Below are 27,212 nucleotides of genomic sequence, written 5' to 3'. Positions count from 1 at the left end.
CATCCCTTCCCAGCATTCCCCAGCTTCCCTGTGGGGAGAAGACAGAAGGGACTTGAGACCAGCAGCACTGGGGCAAATGCAAGCCTGAATTTGGGTTCGAATAGAGTCCCACACTCATGCTGGTTCCCTCCTTGTCTTGTGCCCCCCTAAGGAGTACTATGAGACAGTGGCATGATCAGCATCACATTGGGGTGATGATGGTAGATTCCCAGGATTCCAAACTTTAGGAGCTCCTCCTCAGGTACCATTCTTGCTGTTCTGCCCTAGGATCCTGATTGGCTAGAGTTGAGTGCCTTTCTCTTATACTAGCCAGGCCTTGTCAGGGCACTGGGAACCCAGATGTAGATCAGAACTGACCAGGCCTCGGGCAGTATTGCTCTCACGTGACAATCAACTTGAACTATGTCCTTTGTACAAGGAAGAGAGTACAGGAGCTGAGAGGGAGAACTTCCTTTTCATCCCCTGCTGCTCTCTCCTCACTTTACTGTCACAGACAACCTCCCGGGGGGCTAGAAAGCCTCTGTCAGGCTCCAGGCTTGGGTGGTCCCCAGGGAAGAGAAGATTGTACCTCCCTGGAGGTACAGTACAGCCCTCTCCATCGGAAAAGCATAGTGTGTCAAGCAGGATGTCACCTCTAAGGGGCAGTCACTGTTTCCTAGGTCCCTTAGGGCTTCCACTGGAGCCTGGACTTGAGGCAGGCCAGGCAGGGAGGATTGTAGGAGTGCATCTGAGGAATGTAGTGTTGCAGTCCACCCCCAACCTCTCCAGACATCTGCCATTTCCTCTCCCAGAAATGCAGCAGGTCCTCCCTGGACTACATTCCCGTTTTGCTGGCAGGGCAGGCAGTAGGTGGTTGGTCCAGTGAGGCAGGATAAGAACAGGATGGGCTCTGGCCTGCATAGATATGGCCTGCGCAGAGTCTCTCAGGCCCTTGGTTTTGTCTGTATAATGGGATGAGAGCTTAACAAAATGGGGTATTCCTCTATTTTAAGCAGTTTCAAAAGATTGGAGGGACTTGGGATGTTGTGTGTGTTTTTTGTTTTGTTTTGTTTTGCTTTTTTCCTTATTTAGGCTTACTCAGTTTTGGATGGGGCATATAACCAGTAAGGAGTTTCTACATGCCTCCCCCAAGCTGAGTGCTGTACCAGCTACAGTTGGCTGTGTTGACTAAAATGCAAGGCCTGCTGGCCTAGGGTGAGGGTTTCAGGCCTGGGCTTGGGCCTCACTTTCCAGCAGGCTCAAGGTGTCTTCCTATGCCCCGTGTGCCTTTCCTTAAACATTCCTCCAAACTCTAGCCTGAGGTTTTTCCTGCTGTAGTGGTGGGGCTGATAACAGAAGGCGTTTGCCATGCATTCATTTCCTGACAAGCAGAAGGCTGAACCCTGGTTCACTCACTTACTCCATGGGAAACTAAATAGTTCTAGTTGTTGTTCCTCAAATTTAGCACCTGGGGGTATTGTCAACTGCAGAATCGACTCATTGGACCCTGTCATTTCTAACCTGCTCACAGGTGACATGATGTGTCCTAGACCATGCTTAGGACAAGACATTGCTACAGAACCTTTTGTCTTCCTGCCAGTAGGGTACCTGGCCTGCCCGATGGTTACCTATGCTTAACCCTCACCTCCATTGTTGCTGACAGTGATGTAGCCAACCAGCCTTACGTCAGGAGTTTAGACTGCATCTTGGAGGTTCATTCCTCTTATACATATGTGTGAGACTTGTCCCCACATACAGTCCAGGGAAGGTCATGAGACCTTTAGATATAATTGTGACCAAGTCATTTATCTAGGCTCAACTGGTGGGCAGATGTACCAGGCCCTGAGTTTGGTCCACCCTTGAACTTGATATGTCCAATGGTCAGAGTCCTTTGCATTCATTGGGTGCTGTATTGAACCCAATATAAAGTATAGAGAATAATGTGCCCTGAACAGAGGCAGGAATCCTGGGTTGTTCTGCCTGGTAACTCTGCTCATGCTAAAATGTGTGATCCCTTTAGGGCTCAGGATGAAACCTAAAGAGCAAGTCTGGTTGGGGGAAGGGCCCATAAGAGAAAGGGGCCTACGACAGAAGATTTACAAAAGAGGTGAAGGGGCAATGCACCAGTCTCTGAAATGGCTGTGGGATCCAACTCTGTTTTTGTGCCTTTGCCCCACCATTCCTGTTGTATATTATTGAGTACTCAGTGTGTGACGGTCATTGGCATTGAATCCTATACTCTCCCCTGGGGTCACACATATAGAGTGAGACGGAGAGTTTGCCTCTACAGTGCCACGCCCTCTTCATCTGGTTTATTAGATCAGGAGGTGAAAGGACTGGAATGTCTGGCATTTCCTACTTACGTCTGAAAATCAGAGAGGCTGTGAGCTTTCAGCTGAGAGGAGTTATACTTCTTTCTGAACTTGGCTGTGACCTTTCTGCTATCAATTTTGACAGAGAGCAAAGACTCAAATGTGAACCCTTCGATCCCTTCTTTCCTGGTTCCCAGCTTGTGGGCCAGGGCGGATGGTCAGGAGACATTCAAGGTCAAGACTGACAGGCATCTGTCCTGGGCCCTGGGCAGTGGGCAGTAGGAAAGGAGTGTTTGGGTGGCACACAGTAGGCACTCAAAATAGGCTGACAAAGGGACACAGCTGGGCTCAACATTTAGTGTGTGAAGTGGCCTCTTTTTAGTCTAAGACTGGAATGAGTGGTCTTGGGACCTCACCCATACTCTTCTCTAGTGCCACCTCTCCTGTAGGCACCAGGCTTCCTGGCCACACTACCTGTCAGCTGCTGGAGCCCAGGGGTCATCCTAGGTCTCCAACTACAGAGCCAGTGAATTGAGCACATTTTGTCCTGATTTCCAGTCTTGGCACTTGCTTAGAAGCAAACATAGGTACAGCCCTAGCTCAGGTGCTTCCCCGTGTCCTGTGTGTCTTTGCTTATTAAACACCACTCCAAACACCAGCTTGGGTTTTATCTGCAGTGTTTGGGAGCATAGCTTCCCCAACAAGATACCCCCTGGATCCTCCCTGAGCCCCAAGCTTTGGGGACTACAGTGAAGACGCATGTAAATCCCTCTTGAGTTGCTGGCGGTATAGGATTGGTTGTTGGGATGGGAATGAGAGCCAACTTAATGGAAAGAAGGGTGCCCAGAATAAAGGGAGTGGGGCAGTGATCCAGGATGCTCAAAGTACACTTGGACAAAAATCAAAACAAAATATTGCAAATTGGATGTTGAACTTCTGTCCTTGACCTCATAGCCACAGATATCAAAGATTAAATATTTGTACTAGGCCCAGATAAAGGAAGATATGTGTTTGGGGCATAGGAGATAGAAGAGATCTGGCCTCCTATATATATGGCCCAAGTCCAGGGCAAGCTCTTAGATTCCCCAGTACCATATCCCCTTGTTTCCTATGTAGAAACTATGATTCAGGGAAGGCAGTAAAACAGCTATTAGGAAGACATTTGGTGGCTGAGTGGGGTTCAGTTATTTTTGATTCTGTGGCCCACATTCACTTATCTAGCAAGGCATCTGTGGGATGTGTGTTATGTTGAGGTGTCTGATGCTGGAGAACAGGCTCTTTTTTTTGTTGGATATTTTTTATTTACATTTCAAATGTTATCCCCTTTCCCTCACCCAACCACCCATCCCTTCCCGCCTCCCTGCCCTGACATTCCCCTACACTGGGAGGTCCAGCCTTGGGCAGGACCAAGGGTTTCTCCTCCCTTTGGTGCCCAACAAGGCCATCCTCTGCTACATAGGCTGCTGGAGCCATGGGTCTGTCCATGTGTACTCTTTGGATGGTGGTTTAGTCTCTCTGAGCTCTGGTTGGTTGGTATTGTTCTTATAGGGTTGCAAACACCTTCAGCTCCTTCAATCTTTTCTCTAACTCCTCCAATGGGGACCCCGTTCTCAGTTCAATGGTTGGCTTCGAGCATCCACCTCTGTATTTGTCATGCTCTGGCAGAGCCTCTCAGGAGACAGCTATATCAGGCTCCTGTCAGCATGCACTTCTTGGCATCAGCAATATTGTGTGGATCTGGTAGCTGTATGTATATGGGCTGGATTCCCAGGTGGGGCAGGCTCTGAATGGCCATTCCTTCAGTCTCTGCTCCAAACTTTGTCTCCATATCTCCTGTGAATATTTTGTTCTTACTTCTAAGAAGGATTGGAGCATCCACACTTTGATCGTCCTTCTTCTTGAGCTTCATGTGATCTGTGGATTGTATCTTGGGTAATCCAAGCTTTTGGGCTAATATAAGAGATAGAAGAGAGAATCTCAGGGGCAGAAGATATCATAGAAAACATCAACCCAACCATTAAAGAAAAGTGTAAAACGCAAAAATCTCCTAACCCAAAACATCCAGGAATGAGAAGACCAAACCTAAGGATAATAGTTTTAGAAGAAAACAAAGATTCCCAACTTAAAGGGCCAGTAAATATCTTCAATAAAATTATAGAAGAAAACTCCCCTAAACCTAAAGAAAGAGATACAGGAAGCCTACCGAACTCCAAATAAATTGGACCAGAAAAGAAATTCCTCCTGTCACATAATAGTCAAAATACCAAATACCCAAAGCAAAGAAAGAATATTAAAAGCAATAAGGGAAAAAGGTCAAGTAACACATAGAGGCAGACCTATCAGAATCACACCAGACTTCTCACCTGAGACTATGAAAGCCTGGATAGATGTCATACAGATCCTAAGAGAATACGAATGCCAGCCCAGGCTATTATATCCAGCAAAACTCTCCATTAACATAGATGAGAGCGGGTTTATAACAAACGAACATCCTCTCCTGCAGGCACTGGCTCCAGCATCCTCTCGGCCCTCCAAGACATCTTCTCTGTCACCTGGCTCAACAGATCCAAGGTGGAAAAACACCTACAGGTCATCTCAGTCCTACAGTGGGTCCTATCCTTCCTGGTGCTAGGTAAGCTCACCTAGGGTGGTGCTGAGTGGGGCGGACATGGTTGCATTCAGTGAGGTTATCTTCTTCCCCAGCCTCTTGCCACTTACTCCCATGTTTTAGGTCAAACACTCCACCATTAGGTATGCAGGAAAACATAATCCATAGATATAGTATGGCTTTATTTTGCAGCTTAACTTGCCCAACTTCCTGGACTCTGGTTCTGTGGGATGCCTGAAGCATGTGCCCCTCTTACAGTCAGTCCCACCTTGTCTGTCGGCAAAGAGCAGGTGTGTTGCTTTGCCTTAGAGCATGCATCGCCAAGTTTGAGACCCACTCCAGACAAGCTCTGACTTTACGTAGGCTTCTTGACCTCTCAGAACAAGTACCCTCCTCTTGAATGTGAAGGTGCTGCTGCTCACCTCACATGCCTTTTGTAGGCATCCCGGGGATTGAAGATGAAGGTTGAAAGCCCCTACACAGAGCCTGCTGGTGGTCCCATTGCATGGATGCTGTGGTTAGAGTGTTCTAGGATTCCAATGCCAGGCCTAATCCCCTTTGCTGAGTCTATCCCCAGCCACTCCCCTGCCTGTGCTGGCTTTGTGACACTGCCTGTGCAGACTGGCTAGGTGCTTCAATGTTTGCCAGCTAGGAACACCCGGGACCTTCTCATGCCCAGGCCTTATGTCCTCAGCACAGGCTAGCGTCTGATAGACCTGCTGCAGAGCACCACGTGTCTGGCTCTTGTGGCCAGGCCTTCAGGCTCTCTCTTCAAACTGCCCAGGATGATGGGAGCTTGGCAGACATCCAGACAATAGAGAACAGCTGTCCTTGAGGCAGGCATAGAGCCTCAGCCCTCGGTGTAGACCAAAGGGAACAAATCCCACATGTGCCAGGTTCTTGGAATGTCTTTTGTCAAGTTCCCACTGCACAGGTGGGAGTTGGAGTTTGAGCCAAAGCCCAGTGCATTCCCTTACTACTCCATTCAGAATTAATGGAGAGGCTGTGGTGATTCATTGATTACATTTAATTAAAATTAAATGTAAGACCATGTATGCACTTTTATTGCTAGGAAGGCTGGAGCTATCCTCAGATTCTTGCAGGGTCACATGGTCCCAGAAAGGTGAAGAAGCAGAGGTTTGAGGACAGGGCCCAGCCCCTGAGTGTGGTTTGCATTTGGCCTCTTGTTAGAATACCAGAGTAGAGGAGATAATGCAATCTCATCTTTGTTCAGACAGGAAGGAAGGACCTAGTGGGGACAGAGCCTTGTCTAGAGCTACAGAAAAAAATGGAAGGAACCAAGACAAGACTTGAGTGACCCCAGCCTCTCGGTCCTCTCCTAGTCTGTTTTGGCAGCTCCTGATGTCTCTGTTTGCACTAGAAGCCACCACTTGCCTTAGTGGGTCAGAACTTGGCTGTGGGGCACTGAGTAAATTGTGCAATCCTAGCCCAGAGAGCATGTGATAGGAACTAGGGACTGGCCCCGAGCTGTAGGTTAATGATCTGTGAGGCCCAGCCACAGCCCAGAAACTGGCCTGGCGTGTCTTTCCAATATGCTAGTTGGTGTAGGTGAGAGCTAGACCTGGGCAAGATGATCAGGCCTGCTTAAGCTGCTGTTAATTACTACATGAGCAGTCACAGCCACTCCCTCTGTGTCCCAAACCTGCCGGCAGAGGCTTGCTATACTGTGAAGCTGCAATGGAGCCCCTTTATGTTTTTCTTAAACAGTCTTTGGTTTTGTTTTTATAATGTGCCATCTAGTCCACTAGAATTCTGGTGAAAGCTGTGGGCCTTCTTGGTTCTTTTAATTGTATAAATAAAGTACATTGGGTTTTAAAGGAGCTAATATTGCCGGAATGTAACTATGTAAACATTTGAAACCCAGCTGGACATTCAGTAATGTGTGCTCTTTTATTATGTCGAGTGAGAAAGTGGCGGCAGCTATAATAATTACTAATCTTAAGTAGTAATAAATGGAGTATCAAGATTGCTGAGGCTGTCATAATTCAGTATGAACACACCCTTGTCATCTGTAGGTATCGTGTCAACAGGCTTTGCTAATACTTCTGTGACTTAGTGAAGGAAATGCTGAATTTCCATGTGAATCCAGAAGGAAATCTGGATGTCATTTTTGCTCCCCCATACAGGCCCATAAGCACTTACTGTATTCCAGATCGTGTGTTACATCCCAACATCATGTCATTTCATCTTGCCAGCCCTCTATAAGAAAGGAAAGGCCCGGGGGTGGCCAAGTCTCTGACTATGCTTGGTCCTAGAGTCCCTCTCTCCACAGCCCTGTTGCTGTGTGTCCTTCCAAAGGGCACCCACACACTGCCCTGTACACCAGCGGGGGTCAGAGCTCTGCTGTGTGAGTTGTGTGAGGCTGCCATGTACAGGGAGGCATGTACGCAGGTAGTTCTGAGCAGTCTCTGTGGAACAGCAGGATGCTTCAGTCACTGTGCTAACAGGTCCTGGGCCCAGTGGCATTGGAGGGCTTCAGCCTGAGGACATGGCACAGGCAGCTGTTGTAGGTTCTCCAAAAGGGAGACCATTTTATGGGCTAGTTCATTGTTGTCTTCCCAAGCCTCCTCTGTGAGGTTTTTGGATACAGGATCTCATTGTGTAGCCCTAATTGGCATATCTGTCAGTCTGTCTGTCTGTCTGTATCCACATTCCTCTGCCTCCAGAGACTCTAAAGTTTTCAGCCTCCATCCCAGCAGGTGGCTCATTCTTTTTACTTAAAGCCCTTTCTGTGTTGGTGGCTGGGCTGGAGAGATTAATCTCACCTTGTTCTAGCTCCAGAGTTTCTCATGGACTTAGCTCTGTTAGACAGGCAGGTGGTGAGAGAAAATGTACATCTTGAGGGGCGGGGGGGGGGGGCAGCTGCGTAGCGCCAGGGCTGGAATTACCAACCTTGGGCTTTTCTCGCTTAGTCATGCAGAAAGGACAGGTATGAAGTGATAACCTTCCTCCCCATGGCAACCAGCCTCCCGGCAGCAAGGGCTGTAGGATGTTTTCACTACACCCTTTCTGAACTCTGAGTCCTGGCCCCCTTGAACTGAACTGAGCCTTCCTCTCTTTGCTTTGGACACTGCAGAGGCTGGCGCCGGAGGAACCTTTTTCTGGGACCAAGGAAGGGGGCACGAGGCAAATTGTTGGAACGGTGTCGTATGTGCAGCCTAAATATAAGCAGGATTCTTCTCAGCTGCCTTAGGACCTACATTATCCTCAACAGGGTGTGTGGGCTGCAGACGCCTCCCACGACTCAGCGTCCTATGTGCGTGCCACTGCTAAACTGTCCTAAGAAACCACATGCCTGTTCTCCAGAAACTGTCGTCTGGTTTTAGTTCTCCTGGGCTCAGGAGAGAGGGTGAGAGCCACAATTTCCCTGTTCTGAGGGTCACAGAGATCTGCACTCAGACCTGTTCTTTGCAATGGAAACAACTCAGGCTTAACAGTGTAGACGGAAAGGGTCATGAAACCTGAGTTCCGCCCCCATCCAGTGCCCCTTTTGAGGCAAGAGATTGTAGGTGGGGTAGTTTGATATGGAGGAGCACTCTGCAGGAACAAGGATCTGACTGGGGCTTAAAGACTGGGTAAAAAGAAGCCATGATGAAGGGATCTAGGGGTGGCCATGAGATACTGGCTCTCCTTCCTCTGGGCCAGGCCATTCAGCTGCATGGCCTGCCAGGAGGTCCAAAGTAGATGTTCCAGGAGACTCTTAAGTGTTTGGGGACAGGGAGCCTGGTGGGCTTTGGCTCTGTCCCGGGGCTGCCTAGCCTCCTGTATGTTAAAGGGGACAGCTCTCCTGTGACAACAGTCCCCTTCACTCCTGACTCTACCCCTCACCATCCACCCCCATCACAATCTGAGAGTTGTCATCTTTGGTGAACTTCTAAGGCCGAGTATGGACCTTGGACTTCAAAGTCTGAGTTTAAACCCTGGCTCTCCTCTGGGTAAGCATGGGCAAGTCACTCTTGCCAAGTTCTCCTCTAAAACAAAATAAAAGTCACCCAGCTTTAGTGACTCAGTGGCTTAGCCCATCTCCAAAAGGAAAGGGAGATACTTGATATTCCTTTCCTGTGTCCAGTGTCTTTGCTGGCAAAGGGGCCGTTCAAGGAGCAGACATGAAGGATTGCTTCACGAGAAACTGAGGTCTCCCTGTACTGCTCGTCCTGCTCAAGCCAGGTGCCCCTGGCACTAGGACTCACCAGAATCTTAAGAAGTGAGGCCTGTGCTGGCTCTGCACTGAGCCAGCCACCCACCCACTACTCCCAGTGCCTAGGCATCCGGGCCCTCTGCCTAGATTAGCACCATGGGAAACTTCATCCCTTCCAAGGGGGAAGCCTTGGCCCAGCCAGGAGGCCCGGGAACCTGACCTGTTGTCCTCTGCCCCTCAGGAGTGGCCTGCAGTGTCATCCTCATGTACACCTTCTGCACTGACTGCTGGCTGATAGCTGCTCTCTACTTCACCTGGCTGGCATTTGACTGGAACACGCCCAAGAAAGGTGAGCGTCCGCGTCTCCCACCTGTGTTCACCCCGCGCCCTAGAAAGCTTTCTGCGCAGCTGCCGCCCCGCCTCCTGGCTGCTGCGTCCTTTTTTGGAACACCTACTTTGTGAAGGACCTGGGCTAGGCTGTGTATGGCTTGGGGTGGGCGATTCAAAGCTCCTTTGGTGTGTTCACAGAGCTCACCTTTCTTAAGGGATGGCGGGAGGGAATGTATGTGGGAAGGGGCCCACTGGGCAGGGACAGTGATCCTATGTGGGCTGGTAGACACATACATCCCTCAGGGTTCTTACTGTCTCTGTCTCGCCTCGCCTGCATTGCTCAAATGCCCCTCGCGCCCACTCCTTCCCAACACTGTGCTTTGTTTCCTGGAAGGTGGCAGGAGATCACAGTGGGTGCGAAACTGGGCCGTGTGGCGCTATTTTCGAGACTACTTTCCCATCCAGGTAAAGACGTGGTGTGCTGTGTTGGGAGGATGTAGACGGTGTGCTGGGCTGAACTGTCTGGGGTTCCCACCATGAGCGTCGGTCCAGACTCTACTGACTCCATGCCAGACAGGAGTTTGTTGGATCTGTGTACTGGGAAGTGAAATCAAGGCCTTTGAGACAGAGCACTACTATTTTCAGCCATAAAGAGGCAGAGTTGCCGCAGTTGGACTAGGCAGCCAAGGCGATGGGAGAAAGCATGGTATTCACTGGCTTCTCGTTTGATTCTTTGGGGAAAGCAAGACTTGTTTGGTTCTAAAAGATAATTCTGCACTGAGGGTCTGTACGATGTAAGGGGCAGGCAGGCAGGCAGGCAGGCGGGCATCGCTGTGCTTTGTGGCCTTGCTTCTCCTACTTAAGATTGAGGTTATAACTTAAAATGTGGTGACCCAAGAGGTGAAGCACTTAGAGGGTGGGGCTAGACTGTTAAGGCGGTGTGGCATTGAGAGGGCAGGGAGAGAGCTTAAGCCTGAGTGTGAGAAACAGCTGTGTGAGGTGTGAGGAGAAAGGGAGCCTCTGTCCTTCTCCACACTGCTCCCTCCACTACCCTTTGGACCAAAGAGGAACCTGGAGGTTAGAGAAGAACAGTTTGGTGAAGCCAGTGAACAGCTGAATGGTTTCCTGTTGCTGCCCTGCCTCAGCGCCCGGGTTCCTCCCACTGGGGCGCAGTGCCTCTCTACTCAGAGCAGAGTCCAGTGGAGTCCAGGTGCTCACGCTGGGAGATGGAGGCCAGTATCATCCAGGGTGGGACTCTGTCTTCCAGGACACAGCCTCCTGCCATGTCCCCTGTGGGTTTCTTCCTAGTGTGCCTTTGGCTATTTGAGGGCTCTTTGCTTGGGAGGGGGGCATTTGTGTCCCCCACCCCACCAGGAACAATGTTGGTTTCTTGTTGGCTCCAACTGGCCCTGCCTTGTATGCAGGCTTACAGAGGATTGTGAGTGGTGTAGGTTTCCCCACAGTGGGAACCTGTCTGGCCAGCACTCTGAGCACCGAGCCCTGACACACCCTTGCTGCTAAGGCCACCCAGCAGAAGGCAGAGAACTGAAAACAGAGGCAGTAAGTGAGTGTGAAAGTGTTCTGTGCCTGACAGGGGGTGGTGTGCCTTTGTTGTTGTGAGTCAGGCATTGAGATGTCCAGATGAGCTGCCCCAGGAGGTAGAAGTGGCCCTGCATTCCTCCCCTGCACTGCTCTTGGGACTTGACCCCAGCCATCTCTACAACTTGGAAGATTTCCTCTTCCCAAATCTTGACTAGAACCAGGGTTTAAGTTTTTTTTTTTTCCCCCGGAGCTGGGGACCGAACCCAGGGCCTTGCGGATGCTAGGCAAGCACTCTACCACTGAGCTAAATCCCCAACCCCCAGGGTTTAAGTTCTTGCTCTGCCATCCATTCACCGACCTGCCGGTGTTGGGGCTGTCAGGTGCTGCTCTTGGCCATGGTGATGGAGGAGAGAGAGCCCTGGGCTTTCGGTCTAGTGAATCCTATCACGGTTTTACTCAGTGTTAGCTTTCTCAGCCTTCCCAAATGCCATTTGTCTCAACTGCAAGTTGGAGCTGTTAAGTGAAGGCAAGTGAGTTAATGCTAGGGAGACGCTACGAGGTCTGCTCTGCTGTCTTCCCAGCCAGGCTGGTAGTCCCCTACCTGCAGCAAGTGACCAGAGCATTCAATTGTTCTACTCCAACGGATCCTCTACCACCTCAAAAGACCCAAATGACAGGCTGGAGAGATGGCTCAGTAGTTAACAGGGCTGGCTGCTCTTCCAGATAACCTGGGTTCGAATCCCAGCACCTACATGGCAGCTCATAGCTGTCCATGACTCCAGTTCCAGAGGATCCAGTACCTTCTTCTGGCCTTTGAGAGCCCTGCATGTACATGGTACATAGACATACATGCAAGTAAAACCACCAGACACGTGAGTAAAAATAAATCTCGTGGGGCATGGTAGCACATGCCTTAGGCAGACACAGCTGGATTTTCAACCTGGTCTACATAGAAAAGTTCTAGGCTAGCCAAAGCTATGGAGTGAGACCCTCTTGTCTCAAATAAATAAATGAGTAAATCTTAAAAAGAGCCAGTGAGCCAACATTTTCACTATTTGTGTCCCACTGAGCTCATGGGGCATCTGTTGAGCTGCCCTGTGAGGGTATCTGGGCCTCACCCGGAGCGTGACGGGCTCTACCCTTTGTCCTTTGCTGCTTTACGTCGGGTCTGAGGCTCTGCGCCCTAGAGCTGTGTGTGACTTGCCTGTTCTGCCTCTTTTTCCTGAGCTCCTGCCACGAGCTCTATAACAGAGATCTCCAGCTAGACCCAAGTGTCACTTGCTCCATTCCTCTTTGGAGCTCCCCCTCCAAAGTCACCGAGCTGGCCCAGGGCATCTCTTGTGGCAGTGGGAGGGTTGGCTCTTTCTGCAGCCACTGGGACTATAACCACCTGTAACAGAAGTGTCCCATGTCCTGGGATTCTGCTCCCTTTGGAAACTAGGAAAGGCTCTCTGGGCTTCAGATCAGCTCTCTAATTGCCTGATTTCATAGATTGCAGACCAAGGTTCAGAGAGGAGAGACTGTGTCACAAGACGCTGCTGACGTGCCCTGCTGTAAGCCTGGGCAAGCTGCTGCTGTTCTCTCTCTGGGACTGAGAGCCTTTCTCTGAATGGGGCTAGGGTATAAGCCTGTCCTGGGAGCAGGGTGTGGGGAGTGATCTGCCAAGGATGTGCCCAGGCTTCTACTCACCACCTGGCCTGTCGTGAGCACCACTGGGCTGGGACTTTGCTACCCAGTAGGCATGTCAACAGCAGTCAGCAGCAGTGACCTTCGCCCTCCCTACATCCTGTCCAGTCTTGGGAAGGATAGTGTGACAGGAATCAGATCAGGACTATATCCAAAGTCTCTATTCTTTTTGGTACTGCATGGGGGCCATTAACCAGTACAGTGACCCAAAGATGTTAAGAACCTTGTGTCCTATCAGATAAGAGCCTTGGGGAGGGACGGGATTGTTTAAAGGGCCAGCTTGGTTCCTGAGAGTAGCCCATCACTACCACAGGGTCCTGTGTGTGTGTGTGTGTGTGTGTGTGTGTGTGTGTGTGTGTGTGTGTGTGTGTGTGTGTGTGTGTGTTTCATTGTAACTTCCCTAGGGGAGGTAGTGACTCCTTTCTCTAGACTTGTTTAGTTTGTCATCAAGAAATAGCCTAGATCATCAGGGTACTGTAACCCTTTCTGTGCTTTGTCTCACAGTCTAGCCACTGGCTCCAGAGACAGTACCAGCTCCCCCCTCAGTGCCTGCCTTGCAGTAGACACTGGCCACAGTGCTTCAGTAAGAGCTGGCTGGGGAGTGGACCTGCCTGCTGTCTCAAGCAGAGCACAGAGCAGCAGCCTGTACATACAGTGGGTGTGCCCAGCTCCGTGGGGATTCCCTTGCTGTCCACCCCATCCCTGGCGGCGCCCACTCCCATTCCCTGGTTATTTGGTGGCCAGCTGAGAGTTGTCTGCTGGACAGTATTAACCTGCTTGCCAAAGGGAAATGAGAGTCACCAACAGGGATGACATGGAGGGAGGCCTGCTCACATTTACACATGCTTCCACCCCAGAGCTGAGAGCAGCAGCTGACCCCGCTCAGTCCCCACCTCCCCAGCTGAGCAGAAGGGCTAGGAGGGTCCTGGGACTGAAGCAGAGGAAAGTTGGGTGATGAACATCCGTCCACAGCCAGGGACTCTGCTAGCCAGTGCAGGAAGGGATGCTGTCAGGCACTTAGATGGGGATGGTGTGAGTGCCCCTCCCTGGGGCAGGGCAGCCTCTCCAGATCAGGAATTGTACTTCTGGAAGTTTATCTGGATCTGGAAATATAGATAAAAGGGGGCTATTTATCAAAGCATTATTCTAGGAGGGGAAGTTTGGATACATTTTAAATATCTACCAGTCAGGATTTGAGTACTGTCGTTACAGCATGGCTGTGAGGCAGGGAAGTGCCCCTTGGAGGACACCAATACTGAGGGGACTGTGATAAGCTCCTCAGAGAGGATATGTTTCCTAGAAGACAGTACTGATGCTGCGGCTGTGTGGTGTGTGGGATGGGGGGAATGGTATCACCACCACTGTCATCACCACCACCATCATCAGTGCCAGTCTCTCACTGTGTAGCCCTGAATTGCCTGGCACTTACTATGTAGACAAGCCTGGAATTTTGTGGTTTTTGAAGAAAGACCTGTGCCTATTTAAGTAGGAAAATGATCAAGTGGTTTATTTCAATGGAAGTAATAGTGCAGATGTTCATTTTCTTCTTACTTTCCTATAAAAAAATTCTGAATATTGGGCCATAATGGGAGTGCAGTTTGAGGCAAGCCTACAAACTTACATAGGTCTACAAAGTGAGCCCAGGATAGCCAGGGCTCTGTAACACGAAGAAACCTGTCTCGGGGGGGGGGGTCTATTTTCTAATCTAAGAGAGTGATGTTTTAGGAACAGAGAGCCTTTCCTCCTCCTCCCCTCAGCAGCTCCATATGCACTTTACCCTAGTGAGCTGTCTCAGTCTCAGGCTTGGGGGCCCCCTGTGGCTTGGGGTTTCCCAGGGACTCAACCTCAGGCTCCTTAGGAAGCCAGTTATCCCTCAGAACATCTCAGGACAACTTGTTGATAGAACAGGAGTTCAGACCATTAGCTGCCACAGCCACACAGCCAGCCACCTCCCCCGCCTCCCACAGATAGGGCTGCCTGGCACGAGGGCGATGTTGTCCTGTCCTATCCTGCCTCAGAACCTAAGTTGAGCCTGGATGTTCGGCAAAAGCTTTGCTCTAGCAGGCAGTACTGTCCTTTTGTCACACTGGAGTATGAAGAGGTGGGTGGAGGGCTGCATGCTTTGTCCTTTGATCTGTTAAAGATCCTGCAGTGTGCAGGGACCAGGCAGACCCTGCTCTGAGGAATACTTAGTGGGAGACCTGAAGCCGTGGTTCTACTTGCCAAACTTGGGATCTAGACTGTACCCAGTGAAGGCTAGATGCTCCAGTGATGTCTGAGTGTCCCGGCTTGGTTATGAGTTTGGGAAGTCACTGTGCTGAGGAGCCCAGAAGCAGGAAGGCAGGAGGCTGGTGGAATTAGTGGCTTTGGGCTGTGGTTGGCTGGGCTATAAGGAGAAGGAAGGGAAAAGCAGCCACCCGGGGACTCTGAGCCCAGTAGCTGCCAACCACTGGCACTGGACGTCCAATAAGAAGAACTGAGGACAGGTTTGGAAAGTCTCTGCTGTCCTACTTGCCTAGTGACAAGGCACGAGATGTAGGTCCCTTCCCCTTTCTGGGTCTGCCCTGTACTCCTCGCCCAGATGGGCCTAACACAGGATTTCCTTTTAGCTGGTGAAGACACACAACCTGCTGACCACCAGGAACTATATCTTTGGATACCATCCCCATGGCATCATGGGCCTGGGTGCCTTCTGTAACTTCAGCACGGAGGCCACCGAAGTTAGCAAGAAGTTCCCTGGCATAAGGCCTTATTTGGCCACATTGGCTGGCAACTTCCGGATGCCTGTGCTTCGGGAGTACCTGATGTCTGGAGGTAAGGATCCACTTCAGCTACTCCTCCTTGGCTCCACTGTCAAAGCTTGAGCCTCCCTGTTGATCCGCAGGAAGTTCTGTTCCCTGGGCCCATACAGGAAGACAGCCTGCAGCAGATACTCTAGGGGCATCATGGGTGACATCCTCTCACCCACTTCCTAGATGGACCAGCCGTTGTGCTGCCTCATCTGTGCCCCTGCCGTGGTCCCCACCGGTGGACTTCAGAGCTAGGGCTTCTTAGATCTTGCTTAATTGTTTTCTCAAAACTACTCTGTATCTCCTTCCCCCATTTTACAGATCAGTAAACTGAGAATCAGAAAAAGTGAGTTGCTTAGGTAGGAAGGAAGGACCATAATCTTCTGAGAGGGAAACAGGTCTGGGACCTAGCTATAGAGATTTTTATTTCATCCCTGATTGTATATTAGGACAGGGCATGCATCCATGAGCAATCCTGATTGTGTGTCCCCTCGCCCCAGGCATCTGCCCTGTCAACAGAGACACCATAGACTACTTGCTTTCCAAGAATGGGAGTGGTAATGCCATTGTCATCGTGGTGGGAGGTGCAGCTGAATCCCTGAGCTCCATGCCTGGCAAGAACGCAGTCACCCTGCGGAACCGCAAAGGCTTTGTAAAGCTGGCCCTGCGCCATGGGTAAGTGCCTACACACACAGCGGCAGGATTTCTTCTAACCAGGACAATGGGTCCCAGACCCTAGGAAGGCAAAGAAGTGTCCACACTGCATGGCTTGACCAGGTGTTGCGCAAAGGTGTGTGTGTGTGTGTGTGTGTGTGTGTGTGTGTGTGTGTGTGTGTGTGTGGGTGAAATGTGTGTATATGTGTATGTGTGTGTGTATATATATGGGGGTGTATATGTGTGTGTGTATGGGGGTGTATGTGTGTGTGTGTGTGTGTGTGTGTGTGTGTGTGAGAGAGAGAGAGAGAGAGAGAGAGAGAGAGAGAAAGAGAGAGAGAGAGAGAGAGAGATTAGTCTTATATGCAGGACATGTGAGGAGGCTTACTTACCACTTGAGGGGTCAGAGATGTGAGACTCGGGTAGAACTGATACTTGGTTTATGCAAAGCCCTGGGTTTGATCCTTGGAGTGAGAACACACAGGTATGCGGTCTCTCTTTCTACGAGATGAGGGAGGAGATAGCATTGTTTGAAGTACAAGGGAAAGCCTGTTGGAAGGGTGACCTTTAAACAAGAGCTGGCAGCTTGGAAGGCTGATCTTTCTAGAAAACCAGGGACGTACTCTGATAAGCAAAGCCACTTTCTAGGATCTCTTAGACTTCTTGGCGGGTGAGGAGACTTGAGTACCCATTTTCCACTGGAGAAGACTAAGGATCCATGACTTGGGGGTCAGAGCTGAAGGTCTAGAGACAGGTCCCTTGTACTCTGTCATTGCTTTCCGCTCACATCCCAACTGTGGGAGCCTTGACTAGGGTGAGAGGACTCACTGCACTGACCCAGTAGGCCCCATGAATCTTAGAATGAGCTCCTCTCGGGTTTTAGGAGAGGCTGTTTGATGGTGTGCTCTATTAGACCAAACTAATGACAGGGAGCGACAGGGACAGCTAGTGTGCTGAGGCCATAACATGAGGTGAATCTGGGGCTGTAAGGGAGTTGAGTTGGGCTGGACAGCAGACATCCTGTTGGATGAGGTCTTCTAGGTCCCCAGTGATGGAGTCTGACTAATCTGGGCCTCCCTCTTACAGAGCTGATCTGGTTCCCACCTATTCCTTTGGAGAGAATGAGGTATACAAGCAGGTGATCTTTGAGGAGGGCTCCTGGGGCCGATGGGTCCAGAAGAAGTTCCAGAAGTATATTGGTTTCGCCCCCTGCATCTTCCATGGCCGAGGTCTCTTCTCCTCTGACACCTGGGGGCTGGTGCCCTACTCCAAGCCCATCACCACCGTTGGTGAGTCCTAACCTGCACGCTGAAGGCCATCCTGAGCATGGCAAGATCCTGGGCAAGTCACCTGGCTTACATAACAACCTTGTCACAGGGGCCTGAGCAGTTGGGTCCTGGGGGTGAGGAAGTTGAGCCAGGGCTGCAACCTATTAGGAAAGGGTATTGATTCCAGCACTGGCCATGCAGCTGTAAGGAGGAGGCTGTCGGGTTATGCTGCTGTTCTACTCGACAGCATGCCCACCCAGGAGACAGCCTGCCCTGCTGCCTGGGAACTCAAAGCGGAAATGAGGGAGGAAGAGCCGTACAGTTGTACAAGCCTGGAATCCCAGTAGGGAGGGCAGAAACAGAATTGCTGCAAGTTTGGGGCCAGTCTGATCTACATAGCAAGTTCCAGGCTAGCTGGGGCTACATAATGAAACCCTGGCTCAAAATAAAATAAAAACTGCCTAACGAGAGTTCTAAAAAAAAGGTATTGATTCTTTGAGGAACAGAAAGAAAAGTAAGCGAACATAGACCTAAGGGGAAGACCAGCCGTGTATGTTTGTCTTTTGGGACAAGTCAGAGCATTCAGAAAATCAACGATCAGGGCTGTGGGTGTGTATGCGTGCATGTGGGCGTGTGTTTAAGGTCACAGACCTGAGATCTCATGGGTACATAGGGCCCTGAAGAGTGGACTGGAATGTCCAAAGGTCAGGCAGTACCTGTGTGTTGAGGGTAGGCGTTTGCCTGTCCTCAGTGCAGGGCAGCACTCCTCACATGGGTGGCTGAGGGACCTGGGCTTGAGCCAGTGCAGCCTCTTCAACTGCAGGTTGTGGGCAGTTGGGAGGAGCTCAAGCACAATTGATTTATTCTAGTGATGCCTGTGTGCACGGGATTTCAGAGCTAAGCTCCTAGTGTTGGACTACCAAAGGGGATTTATTCCTGGGAGAAGACTTAATTCTTCCTCTCAGCCATCATTAGTTGTGTGTGGTTCTTAGTCTAGGAGTACCACCCCCAAGAGTTCCCCTTCTGTGCTAGTGTTTCTCTGTCTGGCCATTGTTCAAGCCTGGTTTCAGGTACCATGTTGTTGAAATATGGTCTAGCTTCCCTGTCATTTCTAGGAGACCAAATCTCTTATCAGACTTTCTGCTCCCCTGGTTCTCACAATCTTTCTGTCTCCTCCTCTGAGATGCTCCCCAGCTTTGGGTGTGGGGTTGGATTGTAGACCTGTCAGTTAGGGCTGAGCACCCCAGGATGAGATTTTGACCAGTTGTGGCTTTCTGTAATCATCTCTGCCTGCTGTGAAGAGAAGCTACTTTGAGGACTGGGTGAGAGCCATTCGTATCTACAACTTTAAGTGATCCCTGGTGCTGTTAGGTCGAGGGGAAAACAAAGGTTAGCATGGGCCAAAAGCAGAAGCCAGGCAGCCAGCCTAGGGTTTTCAGTAGCCTGCACTGAAGGGGTGGTGGTGGGGAGGGTATGTATGCATCTGGGAGAAGTCTCAGAACAGTGCTGCTGGGCTGGGTTGCCGGGCTTGAACAAGAAACAGGATGAGACAAATTAAGCATGGTGTGAGGACCGTCCTCCTCTCTGGCCCTCACAGCTGCTCAAGCATGGTCTTTCTTCCCAGAAGCCTTAGAAGGAAAGCTCTATGATACAGATGCTGGGTGGGCAGGTGGCAGATGGGTAAACTGAGGCTCTAAAGTAGTGGGGTTTGTCCTGAGTGAAGCAAAAGCAAAGTTTTTGGTCCACAGCTTACTCCGGAACTCCCAGCAGAGTGTGGAGCAGGGCTTCACCAGTACTCAGAGGCCACACTCTTGTGTGGGGTCTTTCCCACACTGCTAGGCCGTAGTCTCATCTGGGCAAAAGGACAGGCCATGATGGTCAGCACACAGCATGGGGTCATATCACATTGGGCACCCAAGAATGGGCTACTCCGTGACATTGACTGACGGAACCTCTGTCCCTCTTCTGCAGTGGGGGAGCCCATCACCGTCCCTAAGCTGGAGCACCCGACCCAGAAAGACATCGACCTGTACCACACCATGTACATGGAGGCCCTGGTGAAGCTCTTTGACAATCACAAGACCAAATTCGGCCTTCCAGAGACTGAGGTGCTGGAGGTGAACTGACCCAGCCCATGGGTGCCAGCTCCTGGAAGGAATGACTGCAAATCCTTTTCTACCAAGTTCTCAAGTGCATTTTGTTCTGTAAATTTGGAAGCGTCATGGGTGTCTGTGGGTTATTTAAAAGAAATTATAATTTGTTAAACCATTGCAATGTTAGATCTTTTTTAAGAAGGGAAGAGTCAGTATTTTAAGCTCACTTCTAGTGTGTCCTGCCTAAGGTGGTGGCTGACATTTATAGGCCTTGATGGTTTCTATCCACCCCTTCTAGTGTTCCCCAAACAACAGACACTTGGCCCTAGTTAATTGGGGAAGGGCAGCCCTTAGTGACTCAGCCATTTAATCCTCTTCGCTCTAGGGATTCTCAAGAGACGGAGGCCACGTTTAAAAACACCTCCATTCCCACCCACAACACGTGACTGCTGGTCAGGTTTTTCTTACTTAGGGGAGGATGAGGGGGCATAGCTGGTTCCGCTTGGGGAGAGTGGTAGATAACATCTGGAATGCCCGGCTCGAGTGTCCTCTGCTCCCCACCTACTCCTCTTCTCCAATCTGAGCCTACCCTGGCCTCCTGTACACTGTGCTAGGGACAGGGCTGTCCCACAGGTGCCATGTTGGGTTATCTCGCTGCTGTTGGCTGGTTTTACTCTGGAGATTGGCATCGTGAACACAGCTCAGCGTCATTCTGGAGATGTTCTCCCAGCCACCTGAGCTCTCCTGAGCCACACCCCAAGTCTGGTGTGAGGAGAGGCCTCTGTTCTTCACAGAGGTGCCTGGCTTCCTGTGCAGCACACTGGGTCCAGGACAGGAGGCCACCCCCAACCAAGCCTCACCTGTGTGCCTTTATGAGGCGTCGGGAGAAAGCCACCCTCCTGTGTATTCTGCTTTCTCCATGAGATTTTGCCATGTCACACTTTTGTATATTCCTAGACTAATAAATGGAAACAAGAACAGCCTATGCGTTGTTGCTTAATGCTGTACTCACACTGTCTATCCCACTGCACAGGGCGCACTTCGAGGGCTCTTTCTGGCTGGGTAACAATTGGCTTCAAAATTTAGTGGCTACAGGGATGGAGAGATGGCTCAATGGTTAAGAACACTGGGTCCTGGGGGCTGGGGATTTAGCTCAGTGGTAGAGCGCTTACCTAGGAAGCGCAAGGCCCTGGGTTCGGTCCCCAGCTCCGAGAAAAAAAAAAAAAAGAACACTGGGTCCTGTTTAGGACCCTGGTTTGATTTCTGATATCCTCATGGCAGCTTACAACTATCCGTAGTTCCAGTCCTGGGAGATTTGATATCCTCTGTGGGCACAAGGCACATAGGTGGTGCAACAGACATGTGCACGCAACAATGCCCATACACACAAGCTTTTGTTTTAGAAGAAAAAAGTAGTGACTTTAAGCATTTGCTCTATTGTCCTAAGCTAGGTGGTTTCAGGGCCCTCTGCTTGCTGGTGTTGGCCAGTGCTAAAAGCTTCCCAAGCCTGAGCAAGGAAGCGTCCCACTGTTGATGCGGGTGACGGCAGGACGCCTCCCTCACTGACTGTTAGCAGAGGCCACTGCAGCTCCTAGCCCTGTATTCCTTTCCACAGGGCGGCTCACTGCAGGGCTGAGAGGAGCAAGCACACAGCAAGGAGCACAAGCTGCTGGGTGACTGACCTTGGGACTGGTATCTCAGCCTTCCCTTAGACTTGAGGTCAATACGGAGAGGGAAGCCTCGTTGTAAGCTCACAGTTTGTGTGAGCAGGCCCTAGAACAGTAGAGCCAGACGGTCCTTGGAACTATTCAAACAGTCCCCTTTGCTTGGTCCCAGCTACACTAAAAAGGTGGGGACCAGGCTGATGTCACCTGATGTAGGGTTACGGGTCTCAGAAGGTGTTACCCTCCGTTCTTGTTCATTCAGTTTGACTACACTTAGACCAGAGACCTCATTCCAACCTCCTCACTGCCAGCATGCCTGTCCCACAACTTGTTTGCCACACCTCCACCTCACAGCGTCTCCTCTGCCTGGACCATGAGTGGGCTGCAGAGACCGTGGGAATAAGGAGGGCCATGACAGACTGTAGCCCAGCTTCCCTGAAGATGTAGGGACTAGGCTGGCCTCGGGCAGGGGTGGGGGAAGTAGCTGGTGCACTGCACTGCTGATGTTCCATGTCCAGAGGCAGTGGGCACACTGGGTCTGTGAGGATTGGTTCTTTTGAGGGCAGGGAGTTCTACATTCCAGGTGACAGAGGCTAGAGAGCAGGAGGGCTCTGCTGCCTTCTGTTACATTCGGTAGTGCTCAGGAGCATGAAAGCTCAGGCCAGAAAACAGCTGTTTCATTTAGATGGAGGCAAGGCCTATTTTCTGGTGAGAACTAGTCCACACCAAAATCCTAGTCCCAGCTGCCCCAGTCTGCAGCTATAGAAGCCTCTGGCTCCAGGCTAAGGCCTGGCCCTAACCCAGTCTGCACCACGGTGGAAGGGCATTCCTAAGGATTACATTTCTTATTAGCAAGTGCCTAGTGTGTACTAAGAAGCTCAGCTACCTCTGCTGATAACAATCAATGCTGCGTCCCAGTGGGGGGTTCCCTTACACCAGGCAGCAGTGTGTCCAGAGCTGAAGCCAGCTCTGATCTTCAACTATAGTTTGGGGACCCCAGCTGCATGCTGGGAATTTTGCTGTGCTAGAAGGAACTACCTTATCAGAAGATCCTCTGCTGAGCAGAGAATGGGGATTGCAACCCTGGCATTCTGAGTCATTTCCAGGGTTCTTCCCCTGGATCCCAGACACAACCACAAGGGGGCGCTGAGAATGGTTCCATGGCAAATGTGACAGGGTTGTCTGAATGCCTCACATTTTGACAAGTACCTAGCTCTGTCCTAAGCTAGAAGCCAGATTAATGAACTCAGAGGAAACTTAGCCACCATCTAGAATACATTCCTGGGAAAACTTGATGTAGAGGGCTAGGGAACACACCTCTACCACACAGCCCATCAGCTTTCAATGCCTGAATTCAGTGCTCTTGGTTCCTAGGTGCTTAAAACATTAAGGTTATGGGCAAAACACTCATTTCTAAAAGATCCCTGTCAATATCTCCACAGTTCTGAGAACTGAATGATTTCCTTTTTTAATCCCTAAATCATAGACTACTGGGAATGCCCTGTAACCACTGCTGTCTCCATGGCAGACAGCAGTCGGTACCAGCCTGTAAGTGCCTCAGCTTCTGCACCTGTAAAATGCACAGATCTTTGCCCCTGAACAACACGAACTGAAAATGTTCACCCCAGGGCTTAGCCTAGAGGCCCTGTCCAGAAAATGGTAGCTGTGATTTAATTTTGTCACTGAAGCACAGAAACAGCTACAGGCAGCCAATGTACCAAAAAATGAAAAGAACTCCAATATATTAAGTAGAATATGGAATGTATAATTTGTAACAAAGTTAGACTGCTTTAGAAGTTGAGCTTACAGCCAGGCGGTGGCGGCAGCACACGCCTTTAATTCCAGCACTTGGGAGGCAGGAGCACGCAGATCTCTGAGTCTGAGCCAGCCTTGTCTACAGAGTAAGTTCCAGAATGGCCAGGGCTACACAGAGAAACCCTGCCTCAAAACATCAGACCAAACTAAACTAAAACCCCTGAAGTTAGTGCGGCAGCCTGACCTTTCTGATCTCACATGCTGTTGCTAGGATACACAAAACTGCTTATCACCATGCCTGCCACACAGCACACAAGTTAATAGTCTTAAAATCTAAGTCTTGCTAGGCATGGTAGTCTGTGCATGTAATCCCAGCACTGGGCGGTGGAAACAAAAGGATCAAGAGTTCAAGGTCATCCTCTACAACATAGTAGGCTGACAAAGAAAAATCCGTCTCCAGGCTAAAAACCTCCCTTTGCATACCTAACCTTGAATACAGTGACCATTCGTTAATAGATCAGTAAATCAACAAGTTTTAATGTTTTAAATCTTACTGAGCCAAATATTGTGAAAAGGGTAACGTGTGCTTTCATTTTGCTCTTGGAAGTTATAAAACGAACAAGAGAAAAAAGTTTAAAAAGGGATCTCACGAGGGAGCTGCAGATACAGTGCAAAGAAGTGAGGCGGGTGCGGGCGCTCTGCCCAGTAACCTAAGCGGGCTGGGGGCAGAGCTCCGTGCTGAGCCCTCACCTCCCGCCTAGCGTCCTGGCTTTAGTCTCATCTCCCCCACTGCAGAAATGGAAAAGTGTAGGCACAATGAAGCCGGGGAGACTGGGAGATTCACATATGACCATCGCTCCCACCCAGTCCTCAGGCCTGACTCAAATGTCACCTCTCTGTGTATTGAGACTAGGTCTGGTTCTGGAACTCACCATGTAGATAAATCTGGCCTTGAACTCACGTGAGTCTAGCATTAAAGATGCACATCATCTTTTCCCTTAATGTCTGTTATAGCAAATGGATCAGGTTCAAGGCGACAAGGTAGTTAGTTCTCCCTTTACCTGACACAGTTGCTCTCTTTTTTTTCTTGCTGGTTGTGGACATTGTAGATTGAACACAGGGCAGGGTCTCTAGAGCACTCTTCATTTCTGTTTCGTTTCCTCTGGCTTACTCCAGCTGACTGTCTCAGCATGATAATGGCCTCTTTCATCACTTTGTCTGATGGATAACAGTCAGGATGGCTCGGTTCACTGTTAATATGGTGACTGCCAAAAATAAAAATAAAAATAAAGCCAGATGGTGGTAGCACACACCTTTAATCTCAGCATTTGGAGTGCAGAGGCGTATGTACGTATGTATGCATGTATGTATATATGTATGTGTATATGTATAATAACTGCCACATCTTTCTCCTCTATTTTTCCCCACATTTTGAGACTATGTAAAGTGCAACCTTATGAAACATTTTTATCTCTTAACGTAGTGGGTAATAAGCCATCTTATCAGTGTGTGTGTGTGTGTGTGTGTGTGTGTGTGTGTGTGTCTATACACTGGCATGTACACAAGCATTTGGAGACTAGAAGTCAACCTTGGTGTCATACCTCAGAACACTACCTTGTTTTTTTTTGAAGACAAGGTCATGCACTTGGACGTGGGGTTCACCAACTAGGTTAGGTTGGCTGGTCATTGAGCAAGGGGTTCACCTGTCTCTGCCTCCCCAGTGCTGTGTTATAATACAAGCTCATGACACCATGCCCAGCGTTTTTAGAGCATGGGTTCTAACTCGATTATGTGGCCCACACTTTACCAACTAAGCTATCGCTCATCCCACTAGCATTTTTCTTCTCAGACTGCCCAGACTTGGGCAGTGAGATCCTTTGTGTCGTCTCCGTGTGTTCAGTCTCCATCACTGTCTCCCTCATTTCTCTGGGCATTGGTGTACTGTACTGTGTGCGTGCCAGTGCCTGTGGAGGTCAGAAGAGGTTGCAAGAGCTTCTTGAACTGGAATTACGGATGGTAGGAAACTGCCACGTGGTGGCTCCGAATCAAACCCAGGTCCCCCAGAAGGGCAGCTAGTGCTCCTAATTGTGAGCCCATCTCTCCAGATCCTGAGCTTTGATCTGTAAGACAAAGTCTCACTCTGCTGCTCATATGGGTATGGTGCTCACTCTGGACCCCTAACTGACCTCAAATTCTTATCAATCCTGGTTGTTCTTGCAGTGGACAACTATCTTAATTCCAGTTCCAGGGGATCTGATGCCCTCTTCTGACCTCTGTAGGTATCAGGCACGAACATGGTATGCATGCATGCATGCATACATACATACATACATACATACATACATGCAGGAAACATATATATTAAATTAATTAATTAAAAAATGTAGGTCTAGATTGATATTGGACTTTAGACTTCTGGGTTAGTCTTCTAATCCCTATGTTATATATCCAGGGTTTTCCCACAGCCAAGATAGTGTTTCCCCTGCTACACACACACTGTGTTTCTATCCTCCCCCCCCCGCCCCTTTTGAGACAGTTTCATATAATCCAGTCTAGTTTTGAACTGAATCCACCTACCTCTCTACCTTGCAAGAGTTGGGGTACAGACCTGCACCACCATGCTTATTTCAGCATGTCAAAAATATAATCTTATGTGTGTGCACTGAAGTGCATGTGCATGTGTGCGTGAGTGCGTGTGTGTGTGTGTGTGTGCGCGTGCGTGCGCGCGCGCTCGCGTGCACGCATGTGTGTACATGCTCATGCCTGGGGGATCAGGAGATAATTAAGAGGAATAGGCTCTTTCCTACCATGCAGGCCCTGGGGATGGAGCTCAGGTGGTCAGGCTTGAGGGCAGTGACCTTTACCACTGAGCCATCTCGCTGATGCCCAGAGTACACATCCAAGATATAAATCAGATCACACCACTCCCTTGTCTAAACCCTTCAACAACTGTCCACTTCAAAGACACGCCAACTCATGGTGTAGCGGCCTGCAACACTTAGAGGAATGCCCCTGCCAGACCTCCAGCTTCATCCCTTGCAGTTGAGGGGCCCGATCGTGGAGTCTGTGGTGCTAAAGCCTGAAAGATAGAGCAGCCTCTGCCTCCTGAAACGACACATAGGAGCACTTCACACAAATAGGAACCAAAGCACTGAGAGTCCAGTTTCACTGAGTCTTGGCATGGGCTTGTTCTGTAAAAACTGACCCTCTCTCTCACTTCTCCTCAGTGCGAGTGCTCCCCACTCACTGCACCTGGCCGACTCTTTAGTTCTGTGGTTCACGCCACTTCTTCAAGCTGCTGCTCCTGTTCCTTAGGCTCTGACCCCTCCCCTTGCTCACACCAGGCTTTGCACAGCTGACCCCTCTGTGCCCTTCAGGCTTCACCATGAAACCCACTCCTAGGGTCTGTTTCCTCTGGACACCTCTTGCTAGATCTGCTCTGGGGTTCTACACCCCTTACAGTGCAGCAGTGTTGTTTCTCTGGCTTGCCACATGCTCCCAGGCTCCTGTGCACACATCAGGACCATGAAACTATAGGGATGGGGCAAGTACAAGCCTCTGCCTCTGTAGCAGACCACACTTTGTGTGACCTCGGCCGGTTCCTTTTCTCTATGTGGATCTGAGATCCATTTGGAGAGATTCCATTTGGAGAGATGCGGAGGTGTTATAGCTTGGACCTCCTGGATGCCCCTCTCCCCCAGGCCCATGTGTTGAGGGCTGCTCCCTACGACTTTGGGAAGATGGTTAGGAGGGAGGGGCTAGTGAGGGAAGTTAGGCCACTGGGGAATGGACCCTTGAAACAGATTTGGGAACCGCGACCTTTCTCATTTCTCTTTCTTAGAGTCGTGGTGGCCATGAAGAGAAGAGTTCCTCTGCCACACATACACACCTGCCATGATGCACTGTGGCTGCCACAGCCCCAAACAACAGGGCTGAAACACGGGACAGAATAACCCATTTCTTTATTAAATTGCTTGTCCTCAGGTATTTGGACACAATGATGAGCCCTTGTGACCCATTTGCTCAGTGACTTTATTCTGCTGTCTACTCAGTAACGCTTGTGAAGCTCCCTTGGTGTCTGGGTGCTGGGAATTGAGAGAGAGAGAGAGAGAGAGAGAGAGAGAGAGAGAGAGAGAGAGAGAGAGATCAAAAGCAGAGGTTTACACAGAGTGAAGGTGACTGACATACCCTACCCAGTATAACTCAACACATGGATATACTGATGAAGACATGGCAGGAAGCCATGGGGGAACCCAGAGGAGGTAACCATTAACTCAGATCCAGAAAGGCTTTTCAGGAATGTGATTGGAAGGGAAAAGAGGAAAACTACCCTTCAGGTAGGCTTGGTGTGCATAAGCTCCTTGGGAATCTGC

At 50.1% G+C, this 27,212-nt stretch overlaps 1 protein-coding gene and 1 long non-coding RNA gene across 9 annotated transcripts in view; one reads left to right on the top strand and one right to left on the bottom strand.

Moving 5' to 3' along the window:
• The window catches only part of Dgat2 (diacylglycerol O-acyltransferase 2), a 30,422-nt gene extending 10,019 nt beyond the window's left edge, over positions 1-20,403 (top strand). For 2 of the 4 annotated variants that reach the window (NM_001012345.1, XM_087631138.1), the window contains exons 2-8: positions 4,795-4,923; positions 9,300-9,407; positions 9,783-9,853; positions 15,226-15,430; positions 15,906-16,080; positions 17,146-17,348; positions 19,299-20,403. In NM_001012345.1, the coding sequence (NP_001012345.1) occupies positions 4,795-4,923; positions 9,300-9,407; positions 9,783-9,853; positions 15,226-15,430; positions 15,906-16,080; positions 17,146-17,348; positions 19,299-19,453 (1,046 nt within the window). In that variant the 3' untranslated portion in view covers positions 19,454-20,403. Of the gene's footprint in view, positions 1-4,794; positions 4,924-7,996; positions 8,270-9,299; positions 9,408-9,782; positions 9,854-15,225; positions 15,431-15,905; positions 16,081-17,145; positions 17,349-19,298 lie in introns of all 4 variants that reach the window. The other 2 variants (XM_087631232.1, XM_087631189.1) reach the window with 2 other exon arrangements.
• Positions 3,570-27,212, bottom strand: part of LOC120099889 (uncharacterized) — a 29,402-nt gene continuing 5,759 nt past the window's right edge. For 2 of the 5 annotated variants that reach the window (XR_015652066.1, XR_015652064.1), the window contains 2 exons: positions 23,901-24,104; positions 3,570-4,241 (listed from right to left, as the gene is read on the bottom strand). This is a non-coding gene — a long non-coding RNA (uncharacterized LOC120099889). Of the gene's footprint in view, positions 4,242-11,180; positions 13,720-23,900; positions 24,105-27,212 lie in introns of those variants that run through there. The other 3 variants (XR_015652070.1, XR_015652067.1, XR_015652071.1) reach the window with 2 other exon arrangements.

This window comes from Rattus norvegicus, chromosome 1, assembly GCF_021556685.1.
Source record: "Rattus norvegicus strain SHRSP/BbbUtx chromosome 1, alternate assembly SHRSP_T2T, whole genome shotgun sequence".
In the NCBI taxonomy this organism is placed as follows: domain Eukaryota; kingdom Metazoa; phylum Chordata; class Mammalia; order Rodentia; family Muridae; genus Rattus; species Rattus norvegicus.
This window is presented reverse-complemented; position numbering and strand designations above follow the sequence as displayed.